Consider the following 13,410-nt stretch of genomic DNA (forward strand, 5'->3'; position numbering starts at 1 on the left):
CAGGCCTTAGGTAAAACGTCCACCCCCATTACTGGAAAAGAGATGAGGATTGGGGTTGAGGCGGGCATCCCTGGCCACAGCCATCTGCAGTGTTGACGTGGACCAGGATTGTTGGTGTCACCCAGCCACACCGTCTCAGGCTGCTCCAAACCTGCCAGACCAGATTCACATTTTAAAAACTCTTATTTTGGGTATATGGATGTTTTGCTTGCATGTTTGCCTGTGCAACACACACGTGCAGCCCCTGAGGTTAGAAGGTGCTGAAGCCCTGGAGTTATAGATGGCTCCGAGTTGCCATGTGAGTGCTGGGAGCCAACCCTGAGTCTTCTACAAGAGACAGTATTCTTTACCACTCAACCAGTTCCCCTGCCTCAGATTCACACTTTTAAATTAAAAACCTAATTAGATTAAGCACCTAATCTCGGAAGATGTTTAGCCTGTGGATGCATGGCAAGCTTGGACAGAGTGGTGCTCATACCAGAGGGCCACAGGCAGGCCTCCTCCACCGGGGGACACAGGCAGGCCTCCTCCACTGGGGGACACAGGCAGGCCCTCTCCACTGGGGACACAGGAAGATCCTCTCCACTGGGGACACAGGAAGGCCCTCTTTACTGGGGGACACAGTCCTTGGTAAACAGAGGAAGGTGAATCTCCAGGTGCAAGGCCAGCCTGGTTACAGAGTGAGATCCAGGACAGTCAGGGCTGTAGAGAGAAATCTTTCAAAAAAAAACCAAAATAATTTCTTTCTTCTTGAGATAGGGTCTCACTAAGTTGCCCAACCTGGCTTTGAACTTGTAATTCTCCCTTCTCAGCTTCCCAAGTAGCTAGGATGATAAGCCTGCCTCTCCAAGCCTAGCTCCACTCTTTACAATCGTATGAGTGATAATGACTGTGTGAGTGACGGTGACCATGAGGGACGGTGACCATGTGACGGTGACCATGAGTGACGGTGACCATGCAAATGACGGTGACCATGCGAGTGACAGTGACCATGAGTGACGGTGACCATGAGTGACGGTGACCATGTGAGTGACGGTGACCATGTGACGGTGACCACGTGAGTGATGGTGACCATGAGTGACGGTGACCATGTGAGTGACGGTGACCATGTGACGGTGACCACATGAGTGACGGTGACCATGAGTGACGGTGACCATGAGTGATGGTGACCATGTGACGGTGACCACGTGAGTGACGGTGACCATGAGTGACGGTGACCATGAGTGACAGTGACCATGAGTGACGGTGACCATGAGTGACAGTGACCATGAGTGACGGTGACCATGCGAGTGACAGTGGATGACTGCGGGTGGCTTCCTTGTGATGGCTGCTAGCAACTGTCAACCTCACAGGATGTAGACTCAGCATGTTCCTGAGGGATTTTCTAGATTAGGCTGAGGTGGGGAGACCCATCTGAATGTGGGCAGCAGCATTCCCTAGGCTACACTCTGTTTCCTGACTACAGATTCTGTGTGGATGGCTCCCTCATGCTCCTGCCCCCGGGGCCTTCCCAACCAATGTTCCCTAAATCTGTGATCTGAGACAAACCCTTTGCTGGATATGGTGCCCCAGCAACAAGAGAAACAACTTGTCTAGCCTATGAGGTCCCTTGATTTCAGCCACGTTGAGGAAGCATAACCTAACCCTTCTTTCCCCACCTGGATGTGCCCGTGGCCATATATGGAGAAGGAGTGGGCCCAGTGCCTGGGGCTGGTGTGGTGGGGCCTGAGGTGTCAAGGTTGGCATCGAGGTGACAGCTGTCACTCCACAATTCCATCTGTGCTGAGCAGTTGGGAGACTCCTGGGCACCGGTCACTTGCACCCCCACCTTAAAGGCCGGCCATTCCTACAGGCGAGGCACCAGAACAGACGGCAGTGGGTGGAAGGAAGCAAGGAGACCATGAAAAGGGCTCAACCCAGCTTGCGGTGTCAGAATAGGAGCCGGAATTCTGCAGAATTCCTGAGCCCCAAGACAGACTCCTTGAGTCCCAGTGTCCCCAGAGACTCCAGGTGTGTGGCACATTTCCTGAAGCAGTAAGTTCATCTAATCCACCGCAGTCTCCACTCATGTTTGCCCCTGTGGGCTCCCTGTCACGAAGAAAAAGGTCCAAGACTTAGAACAAGCGACAGGGGTGGCACTGTATCTACCACTGCTGAGACATCTTGGGCTTCGCCTGGCATCTAAAGAACAGCCCCTAGGAACTAGGGTCGGAGCTATCTGTCCCACAAGCACAGGTCACAGAAAGGCCTGGAGCCACAGCTTTGGGCTCCAGGGGGTTCTTTTGCCCCTGCCCTGGGATCTGGGATTCAGAGTCTGGGAGAAGCCACACAACTAAGATCCTTCCTACCTGAGTCATTCAGCAGGCTGAAGTTGAGAGTCAGGCTGCCTGAAAGCTGGCCATGCCCAGGATCCCTGGTGCAGGTCCCCATGGAGAGGACTCCGGTGTAGGTCTGCCCCTGCCCCCACCCGGAGCTCTGCGGCTAAGGCCCGGCTGCAGTTCTGGGTGAGGTGCAGGTCATGCTGTGCAAACCGCTGTCCCCTGTCTCCTCACGCTCATCCTGCAGGAAGAAGCTCGGCATGACTGAGCCAGTGGCAACCTTAACAGAAGCAGTGGGGGAGGGGAGGGCAGAATACTGGGTGGGCAGATGCTAGATCTGTGGTTCTGCGAGGCCAACACTAGTGGAGTGGACGGAGGCACACCAACCTCTACCAAGATGCTCTAGGCCACACGATTAAGACAGCTGGGCTGGTGAGGGTATCTGCTGCCTCCTGAGCTCCTGGCCCACCACGTGCTGATGTACACCGAGGAAGTTCACAGGCGAGGGAGCGGCTCTAGGGGTCTCCTGTGCAGGGAAGGTTTGCACCTGGCAGCCCCCCAGGACTGCTGGAACAGCTTCACCCCGTGATGCCAGCTCAGCTCTATGCAGGGTCCACACATCTCCCGCTACAACCTTCTCACAGACTCTCGGAAGCTCACGGCGCTCTGAGGGAGTCCAGGCGCTCTGCTGGGATAGCTCTCCTGACTGTCTACCTGACAGGCTCAGTGTCTACCTGACAGGCTCTAGAATAGCCCAGGAGACAAATCTGTGCATGTCTGTGAGGGGTCTCCTAGGCTGGGTAAACTGATGCGGGAAGACCCACCCTAACTGTAAGCAGCACCACCCCGTGGACGGGGATCCTAGACTAAATAAAAAGGAGGTTTCTGACTTTGGTTGCAGCGAGACCAGTTGCCTCAAACTTCTGCTGCCACACTTTCCCCGCCAGGATGCTGTAACCTCAAACTGCGGTCCAGCAATACTTGGGAGCCTGAGGCAGGATGATCTTGATTGAGGCTAGCCTGGACTACCTACACTCTGTCTCAGAAACAAACCTGAAGCTGCAGGGCGATTGGTAAAGAAAAGTCCCCAGACTATCTTGATACAAAATATATATCTTTAATAAACAGAAGTAAGACTTACAACAGCTTACACCAGAATCCAACCGATCCATCCGGACACAGGAGCCAGGCGAAAAGAGAGCTAGCAGAGCACATTTGCAAGGTTTATAGGCAGGCTTTTGCCTGAGGGCGGCACGCCCCGAAAACAAAATATGATTGGCTGAACTCCCCTATCACAAACCAAACCAACAAAAGCTTCAGTCCAGTCTTTTCCCTTTTCTTTTTTGAAGACTTTTTTTGTTCGTTTGATTTTTTTCAAGACAGGGTTTCTTTGGAGCCTGTCCTGGAACTAGACAGGCTTGTAGCCCAGGCTGGCCTCAAACTCACAGAGATTCGCCTGCCTCTGCCTCTCGAGTGCTGGGATTAAAGGCGTGAGCCACCACCACCTGGCTACTGAAGACAGTTTTTAAAAATTTAAAGACTTACTTTTATTTTGTATGGGCGTTTTGCCTGCATGTATGTCAGCATATAGTATCTACAGAGGCCAGAAATTGGGGTCCTCTGGAAGAGTGGCCAGTGCTCTTAACCACTGATCCATCTCTCCAGTCTCACCTCCCCCATTTCTATTTCCTTCTCAGACGACAATGATCCACCGAAGATCGGCATTTGTGTCCAGCCCTAGAATCCATGGTTTAAGAATTCTCCATGAAGCTGGGCAGTGGTGGCACACGCCTTTAATCCCAGCATTCAGGAGGCAGAGGCAGGTGGATCTTTGTGAGTTTGAGGCCAGTCTAGTCTACAGAGTGAGTTCCAGGACAGTAAAGTCTACCAAAGAAACCCTGTCTCAAAAACTAAATAAAATAAAATAAAAAAGCTCCATGGAGGGCTGGAGATGGGCCCCACGGGGAGAGTGCTCACTGAGCATGCCCAGAGCCCTGAGTGCAAACCCAGCAATGCAGAAAACAGACACAGTGATGCACTCCTGTAATCCCAGAACTCAGGAGGTAGAGACAGGAGGGTCTGGAGTTTAAATTCATTTTTGGCTACATAGAGAGTTGGAGGCCAGCCTGGGTTACACAAGACCCTGTCTCAGAAAAAACAAACACCATGATGCAGCCTCAATCTGAAAATCCACAACATTCTAAAATCTAAGCCTGGTGGAGCACTCACTCCATGGCGGAGCACCCACTCCATGGCAGAGCACTCACTTCATGGTGGAGCGCTTTGGATTTGAGGATTAGGAATCTAAGCAGATACCAACCCCAAAGACCCTGAAACACAAGAGCACTTCCACCCCAAGCAGTTCAGGCGAGGAGGGTCTTCTAAGATAACACTGGTCATGGGACGCATTCCACAGTGCAGCCAGGGATCAGAGGACAACCTGCACCATGTGGATCCTGGGGACCAATCCCGGTCTGTTGGGCTTGGCAGCAAACACACACATCTCTGGCCCAGGTGAGTGGTTATTGTCTGTCCTAGACAGTAGCCCGAGAGGCTCTGTGCCCAGGTGTGCCCTTTAGTGGTAGACAATCTTCGTTTGAGTATTAGAGGCTCTGACAAGCCCTGCACAAGGAAGTCTCTGCAGTTTTACTAGTAAAAGATTCTCTTTGCCAAGTCCTCTTGAATCTACCCTGGGAGCTCACAGGAAGCAATTGCTCAAGATGCTCAAGGCATCTGTGGTGGCTCTTATTGGTTGTCAATGGACTATATCTGGAATTACTAATTAAAACCCAAGTGGCTGGACATACCTGTCAGGGATTTTTTTAAATTAGATCATTTGAAGTGGGAAGGCCCACCTGGACCACACGTCCGCTGGCAGCCCATATAAGGACACGGGAGAAGGAAGCTTTTGCTCCCGGCCTGCTTGCTCTGACTCTAGATGGCAAGTCCATTTCTTCACTAGCATTGGAGCCTACTTCTTCAGGATAGCCTCATGGACTGAACAACTACCGGATTCTTGGCCCTTCTGCTGGTAGACAGTCATTGTTGGGCTAGCTGGACCGCAGCCTGTGAGCCACTCCAATAACTCTCATATATATCTCTCTCTCTATATATAGTTATATAGATATGAAAATGTCATTCTATCAGCTCAGTTCCTCTTGAGAACATGAGGTTGCTCAACTCTCCCCTTCTCTGGATGTCACATGAGACATTTTGTCCAGCCGGCCACTGAGTGCTAGTCAAGGCCCCACAGGCTGAGGACCCAGCCTCGCCATCTCCCCTCAGATGTCCTGAGGAGCAGCTGCGCTGAGTCCCGGTCCCCCGCAGCATCTTGGAAAACAACTGCACCCCAGGAGGAACGTATGACTGTTACAGTCTTCTGCAGGCTCAGATGTATGAACACTTGGTCCCCAGCAGGTGGCGCTATTTAGGGAGAGTTGTGGAGCCTTTGGGAGTCGGAGCCCTGGTAGAGAAGTGGGTCACTGAGGGGTTACCCCACTTCCTGCGCACTCCCTGCGGCCTCATCCACCAAGCCATTAGCAAGCAGCTTCATGCTCCTGTCACAGCTTCAGGCTGCTCACTCTGTGGTGCACTGCGCCCTCAACCTCTTTGAGCCAAAACAGCTACTTGTTATAACCAGCCGTTTGTTCCAGGAAACGTAACAAACACAGAGACGGTAAATGGGTGGTGACCTCCGGACTCCAAGAGGTGTTCCTGGAAGTCCCAGGGAGACTCATTGCCGGGCTGCTCTATCAGGGCTCCATGCAAAGGGAGGTGGAAGCTGGGCACCCAGACCACACAAAAACTGAAGTCAGGCAAGCCTGGGTTCAAACACTAGGGGCACCACTGTGTGTGTCCTCAACGTGGAGACCTTTCCGGCTGCGCAGTGGGGAATCAGAAGGAAATACTAACCCAGATAGTTACTAGCCCTTGTGGGACCCTTCTGCACACAGAAAGCCAGCTCCCTGTGCTCCTTTTCAAGGGGCCCTACCACTTCTCCCAGTGAGAGACAAACAAGGCAGGCCTTGGGATGTGGGTTTTGATGGATAAAATGACTGCGACTCCATGGTCCCTGCCCTCCCAGGTCCCCAGCTGGCACACGTTTGGCTGAGTGTTGGGTTAGATGGGAACAGATTGTGCAAAGGCTACTAGCAAACAATACAGTGATTCCGTCCTTCGACCTACTCTTCCTTAGAAGTGGGGGAGGGTGCCTAAAGTGGGGTTGGTGGTGTGTACCTATAATCCCAGCCCTCTGGCAGCAGAGGGAAGAGGATCCAGAGTTCAAGGAAGGCCGTCTTGTGCTATATAGTAAGCTCAAGACTAGCCTAGGCCACATGAGACTCTGTCTTTAAAGCACACACACACACACACACACACACACACGCATACACACACATGCATGCACACACACACATGCATACACACACACACGCCTGCACACACACACTCATGCTTGCATACACACATGCATACACACACACACATGAGGAAGGAAAGGAGAGAGGGGGCAATGTCCATTCTGAACACACAATTCAGAATGCCCCTCTGCTCCCCTCCTCCATCCGTACCCACCCTCAGCCCACGTGAGTGTAGTGGGCCTTAATGAATGGCTCTGAACGAAAGGTTGCCCACTCAAGCTGCCTCTGCTGGGCCTAAACGCCACACTCCTGAACACACAGCATGGGCTGCCAGCTTCACACAGCTATGAGCACCCCCATATTCCAGCTAGCAAAACTGAGGCAGGACAGTGTGAGGTGCTGATCCCAAGGCCACAAAGTTGTTAAGCTGGTGTTGGGATGCTCCTAGCTCCCCTCAGGTTGCCCCTGCCTCCTGCTGGACCATGCTGACCATGAATCCCGCACTGTGCTCCTGGCTCTCTGACCATTACCTTACTGAACCTCACACTGCTCTGCTAGGTTGTTGATACCACCCCATTTCCCAGCTGGCAAAACTGAGGCTCAGAGGTCTTAAGTGATTTACCTCAGGTCACACAGCCAGTGAGCACAGGGCTAGGAACTGAACTTGAATAAGCTGGGCACCCACTGGCTTCAGAGTTGCTTGGAGATGGAGACCATCTCCATCTCCATCACCCAGGCCTCTGTGGTGGTTAGAATACGAATGGTCCTCATAGACTCACGGTCAAGCCTTTGACTCATAGGGAGGGGACTGTTGGGAGGTGTGGCCTTGTTGGAGGAAGTGTGTCACTGTGGAGGCGGGCTTTGAGGTCTCACGCTCAGGCTCAGTGTGGTACAGTCTTCACTTCTGCTGCCTGTGGATCCAGTGTAGGACTCTCAGCTCCTCTCCAGCACCATGTCTGCCAGCATGCTGCCATGCTTCTCACCATGGCAATAATGGACTAAACCTCTGAAACTGTAAGCCCCAATTAATGTTTTCCTTTCTAAGAGTTGCTGTCGTCATGGTGTCTCTTGACAGCAATAGAACTCTTAACTAAGACACCACCCATCACCTAGCAGAGACTGGCCTAAGGCAGAAACACGGAGCGCACAGAAACACACCGACACCAGCTACTCTAGGGGATTCATGATTTCCTCCAAGATGCACAGCCAAACTACATTTCCCAGCTTTCTCCACACCAGGTGGGATTTCCTATGAGTTCTGGCCAGGAATGTGGGCTGGGGTGATGGTGCTACTGAAAGGCCTGGTGGTGGTGGTGTGGACAGGGCCGTCTGGGCCGCAGTGCAGGTGTGGACAGGGCCGCTCTGGGCCGCAGTGCAGGTGTGGACAGGGCCACTCTGGGCTGCAGTGCGCGTGCTCAGGAGACCCATCAGTGTGTCCCACATCAACACGGACTGGGATTCTGGCTCCCAGGCCACCTTGTCACCCTCTTATCTCCCCACCACTCATTTGTGGCCCCTTTTCTGTATGTGGTGGTTGGAATACCTGATTTCTTGTTGGTGGCTATTTAGTAAGGATTAGGAGGTGTGTCATTTGTCAGGGGTGGGGGAAATTAAAGATTAAAACCTCCCTAGTAGGTCCTCTCTGCTTCCTGCTTGAGATCAAGGTGGGCCATGCCTTTGCTTCACTTTTATGGACTCTAACCTCTGAACCTGTAAGCCAAATTAAATGCTTTCTTTTATAAATTTCCTAGGTCATGGTGCTCTCTCACACCAATAGAAACCCTAACTAAGAGACTGACTCTTTCATTTTTTGAGAAAAGAACCCATGTAGCTCAGCCCGGCTCCAAACTCTAGTAACCGAGGATGGCTTTGAACCCCTGACTGTCCTATGGAATTGCAGGCGTACACAGTTATGCTGTGTTGGGGATGGATCCCAGGGCTTCATGTGCACCAGGCAAGTGTTCTGCCTCTCAAGCCACAGCCCTGGTCCCCTTCAGTGGATTAGTAAGACCCCTTTCCCTCATGCACGGGCAGAGGCCCGCCTGGGATGCGGTGTGGTTGGCAGCAGTTCGAACAGCTACACTGAAGTTAAATGCTCCTTGTCGATGCCAGGTGAGGTCAAAGCCACCATTGAAGTGAAGGCTCTGGGGAGACAGCCAGGAGAAAGCATGCCCTTCACTCCTGCAGGGCCCGCCAGCTTCCCTAGCAGGTTGGCAAGATGGCTCAGCAGGTAAAGTCACTCCCCTCCTGATGACCTGAGTTCTGGACCACATAATGGAAGGAGAGAACTGACTCTTTCAAGTTGTTCTCTGACCACTACACGTGCACAGGCTGCATGAGTGTATTCATATACATTACATATATACATACATATGTATGTATATAACTTAAAAAAATAAAAAGTTTAAAGGAAAGCACTGACATGACCAGGGTAAACAGTCTCAAGCTAAGGATGACTTCGAACCCTTGATCATACCGATTCCCCTCCTGAGTGTTGGGATTATAGGCATGCACCCCACAGCAGGCTCCCCTTGGCAGATACTAGCTATCATTTGTCCAGCCTGGGGACACTCACTGGGACGAACGGGTGACATCTAAAGCCATGAGTTCCGGATCCCTCCACGCTGAGAGCTGCCCTGGTGGAAATCTTCAGATGCAGAATGACTTTCTGGTTGATTTCTAGTGTAGCCTCATTATTCTTAGCCTGAACGTGTGAGAACCAGAGCTGTGGAGAGAGATCACCGTCATGTCCTCATGCAAAAGAAGCCGCGTCAGAATTCAGAGACCAAAAGCAAGTGGCCAGTGATTGATGTCCAAAGTGTAGTCTAGTCTCTTGCATTCGTGGGAGAGAACATGGGACCAGGTGCATGCTGGGCCTTCCAGCAGGGCAGTGCCAGTGCTCTTAGAGGTGGTGGGTTAAGACCCTCCCCACAAATTGGGGCTCAGTCAGTCTGTCTTCTTCCCTGCTTCCTAGTACTTAGATACCAGTACACAGTAGGTACTAAATAAGTGCGGAGTCACTGGTTCTAGCCTGAAATGTCAAGGTCAACGCTGAACTGGAGTGGGAGAAGGACACAGAGTGGGAAGAGGAACTGCAAGACCCACATCCTAGCCCTGGAGCCTGAGGCAACATGGCCTTCCAGACAAAGGTGATTCAGGGATCTCAAGATGGGGACAGGTTCCCGTCTTCATCCGAATGAGGATTTGATGAGGGCAACGGGAGGGTCACGGTCAGATGCAGAGAGTGTGACCTGCTCTGCTGCCCTTGGGAAAGCCACGGTGTGCAGACGGCTTCGGACGGGAATGCTTCTTCCTGAGCATCTCTGCAGAGAGCTTGGTGGTGCTGGTGGTCCTACAGTTCTACTCCAGTGGATCCCTTTGCAGTCCTGAGCTCAGGGACCGAAAGACATATTTGAAATGGCTACAAATGTGGGGCAGTATGTAACCCAACAAGAGAAAGCACAGAGTTATCAATTATTCACTCAGCAACCACTCAGCGGCTGCTGGAAGCCAATGATACCGTTGCTGTTGATTTCATGTCTTCCTGTCTGTACTGATGGAGAAATCCGACTGTCTGCCCCGAGGTCTCATTCTCATCTGTGACAGTTCACTCTATATAAGGAAACATGGTTTTTCTTGGAACCAGAACAGCAGAAAAGGAAGCAGCTAGGAGGAAAATGTTTGTAGAAAAACCTATTTGTTCTTACGAGTCCAGGCAATCACTCTCCCGTGGAGTTGCCTCCCAGCCAAGGCACAGCTCTGAGCAGAGAGAGCAGACAGCAAAAGGACAATAATGGAGGCCTCTCCAGCCCCTGCTGCTGGCCAGATGTTGTCAGCTGGGATTTGAGTCTAAGCAGAGCCAGACCTTATTTTTCTTTTCTTATAAACAGCAGAAATCCAGGCTTTGTCTAAACCCTCCCAATTCTTAAGGTAAGCAGGCCATAAAAACACACGTGGGCCTGTGTTTGGCCTGGAGCATCACTCCATGGTCTCGGGTGAGGAACCCACAAAAGCCACTGGGAGCCACCCGTGCAGGTTTCTGACTTGGCATTCTGTACTGTTTCCCCTCAGATGTTACTGGCCAGCGTCGGAGAAATCTCTGATAGCCCCCCTGACTTATGGGAAGCGAAGCCCTGGGCCCTGCTCAGCCCTCACTGCCTGCTTGGCTTCATCTTCCTTCCTGTTTCATTCCCTGTGCACACAGTAGGTGTTCAGTAAATGTTTGTTGGAGATTGTGGTGATTCCCCTCTCCCCACGAGAGGGTCAGGAGAAAGAGTCTAAGGCAGTCTTGTAAACATGTGGTATGTAAGTGCTTAGGGGAGATGACCAATTATATCCTGAGCTGTGGCCACTGTGCAAAAGGGATGTACTACCCACCTCAGAGGAAAGGGACCTGAGACCCAGGGACACAAACTTGTAATGACATACAGGCAGTGTGAGTCCAGGATGTATTGCTAAGACTTTGCAAATCGAAGACCGTGGGCCATAGCCTACTGTCCAAGAAGCCTGTTCTGTTTATTAGATTTAAAAGGGTTTTAATTTTTATCTATTTTTAAATTTTATTTGGATGCAGGGTCTCACCATGCAGTCCTGGCTGGTCTGGAATTTGGCCAGGCGAGCCGCCAACTCAGGAGGTCCCCCTGACTCTGCCTCCTGCTATCTGCCTCCTGCATGTCATTTCAGTCATGTGTCTGTATTATGACTGCTGGTGCCCGTGGGACCAGAAGAGGCCATCGCAAGCCTGGGACTGGAGTTAAGGGTGGTTGTGGATGCTGGGAACTGAACTACGGTCCTCTGAATGAGCAGCGAATGTTCTTAGCTGCTGAGCCACCCCTCCAGCCCCATAAAGTTGTATTGGGATGTAGTCACATGGACTCACTAAACAATTCCTATTTGGCTTTCACACGGAATGTGAAGTTGCTGTAACAAAGGCCACGAACCCACAGGCCTAAAAGAGACACTGTTAGCTCTGCAGGCTAACAGACCATAAATAGCATCAAGCTCACCGAATTCCAGGAACTCCTCAAAGCAATTATGCACCACACCCCTTGGGAACGGAGAAGTGACTGGGAGAGCCTGGAGCCTGCGGGGACATTACCGACCAGCAGAGCAGCCAAGATTGGCAGAAAGTTCGTGCAAACAGAGGTGGACACGTCGGATAGATGCTCAAAGCCAGACCGGGAATGGGCATGTGACAGAATGTGGGGGGCGGGAAGGTATGCCAGGAGACCTGAGGTGTGGCTTCACACAGACGCCAGAAGAGGCAGCCACTGAAGAAGCAGTGACAGCTCCAACCCCCAAATGTGCCCAGGTCCTGAGTCAGGAGAGATTCAGGCGAGGCAGTAGATGGCCTGGGTGAAGCAGCTGTGGCAGCAGACATGAGAGGCAGGCTTGGCACCCTGAGCCAAGCTGTGAGGAGCAGGGGTGTTGACAGACTGTGTGAGCGGCTTGGACAGTCGCTGCGGCTACCAAGCAGACTGTAGCGCGCACACGGGCCGAGGCAGAGAATCCAGGAAGGGAAACACCGTGCTTGTCTGGGTCGAAGGTGATAAAGCTGAACAGGGACAGTTGGGTTAGAAAGGTCACTTACATTGCTCAGATTCCAGGCCACCAGGCACCCCTCCAGGTTCCTGGGCATAGCCTTATCATTGGAGGCCTGTGCAGATCTGGGGGAGGCATGTATGTGCAGAGGTGGGTGGGCGCCCTGCTCCCAGAGACCACCTTCCTTACAGCCCACTCATATAGTGGTGTCCAGCCTGGCAGCCCAGCACTGCCGTGTGTAGGAGCTCCTCCTCGTCACTCAGGATAGCCTTGGTCTCCAGAAAGTGATACTGGCGCTGTTTGTCCACCATGAAGGTCCCCTCCAAGAGGAGGTGCCAGAGGTTCCTGGTGTGGAGAAAAGACAGGCCGCAGACGTTAAGACAACTGGCGAGATCAGGGACAGCTGTGTCCTCCAGTCGGATGGAACTCATCCTAAACTCACAGAGAGTGACACCAGAGGGCATGCAGCAGCCCTGTGTGCTAAGATTTGCCCATCAAGGCCTGCATGGAGCTAGGGAGATGGCTCAGTGGTTAAAATGCTTGCCACCAGCGAGAAGGCCAGAGTTCGGATCCCAAACTCACATAAATCCCAGCAGGAGTGGTGACTTGTTCCTAATCTAGCCTGAGAAGGGGCCAGAGGGACCCCAAAAGACAATAGACATGCTGCTGAGCTAGGGCGTTGATTGAGAGATTCTGCTGCACGGAACAAGGAGGAAAATGATTGAGTTCGATCCCTGAGCTTAACTTGGGACTTCCACATGCATGTGCACTCATGTGCTCCCATACACATGTAAACACACACGCACGCCCACCACACACACGTACAAGAAAATAGAAAGCCTAACATGCTGGCACATGCCTGTAATCCCAGCATTTGAAAGGCAGAGGCGGATCATGCGTTCTAGGCCAACCTGGGCTTCACACTGTAACCTTGTCTTAGCGCGCGCACACACACACACACACACACAGAATTTGCCAACCGATCCCATCTGCCATCTCACTGCACCAATGAGAGCAGCACTGGAATGGAAGCCCAGGACTACATCTGGATTCAGGCTCAGTCTTCAGCTAGATGAACAATCGTGGGTAAAGGACCTAATGCCCTATGCCTCAGTTTCCCCACCTTTAAAATGGGGCAATAATGTTAATTATTGTCTCCTGCAAGGTTTGGTCATTTGAGATGACCTCCACGT

At 52.1% G+C, this 13,410-nt stretch overlaps 1 protein-coding gene across 1 annotated transcript in view; it reads right to left on the bottom strand.

Annotated features, from left to right (window-relative positions):
• Positions 1-13,410, bottom strand: part of Apoltp (apolipoprotein lipid transfer particle homolog) — a 94,787-nt gene that overhangs the window by 31,801 nt on the left and 49,576 nt on the right. Inside the window, 8 exon segments of the mRNA XM_087909600.1 lie at positions 479-585; positions 1,659-1,846; positions 2,553-2,559; positions 5,570-5,745; positions 8,719-8,820; positions 9,252-9,401; positions 12,146-12,230; positions 12,404-12,562. Coding sequence (XP_087765726.1) covers positions 479-585; positions 1,659-1,846; positions 2,553-2,559; positions 5,570-5,745; positions 8,719-8,820; positions 9,252-9,401; positions 12,146-12,230; positions 12,404-12,562 — 974 coding nt within the window.

The sequence above is a fragment of the Myodes glareolus genome, chromosome 9, assembly GCF_982192425.1.
Source record: "Myodes glareolus chromosome 9, mMyoGla1.1, whole genome shotgun sequence".
In the NCBI taxonomy this organism is placed as follows: Eukaryota; Metazoa; Chordata; class Mammalia; order Rodentia; family Cricetidae; genus Myodes; species Myodes glareolus.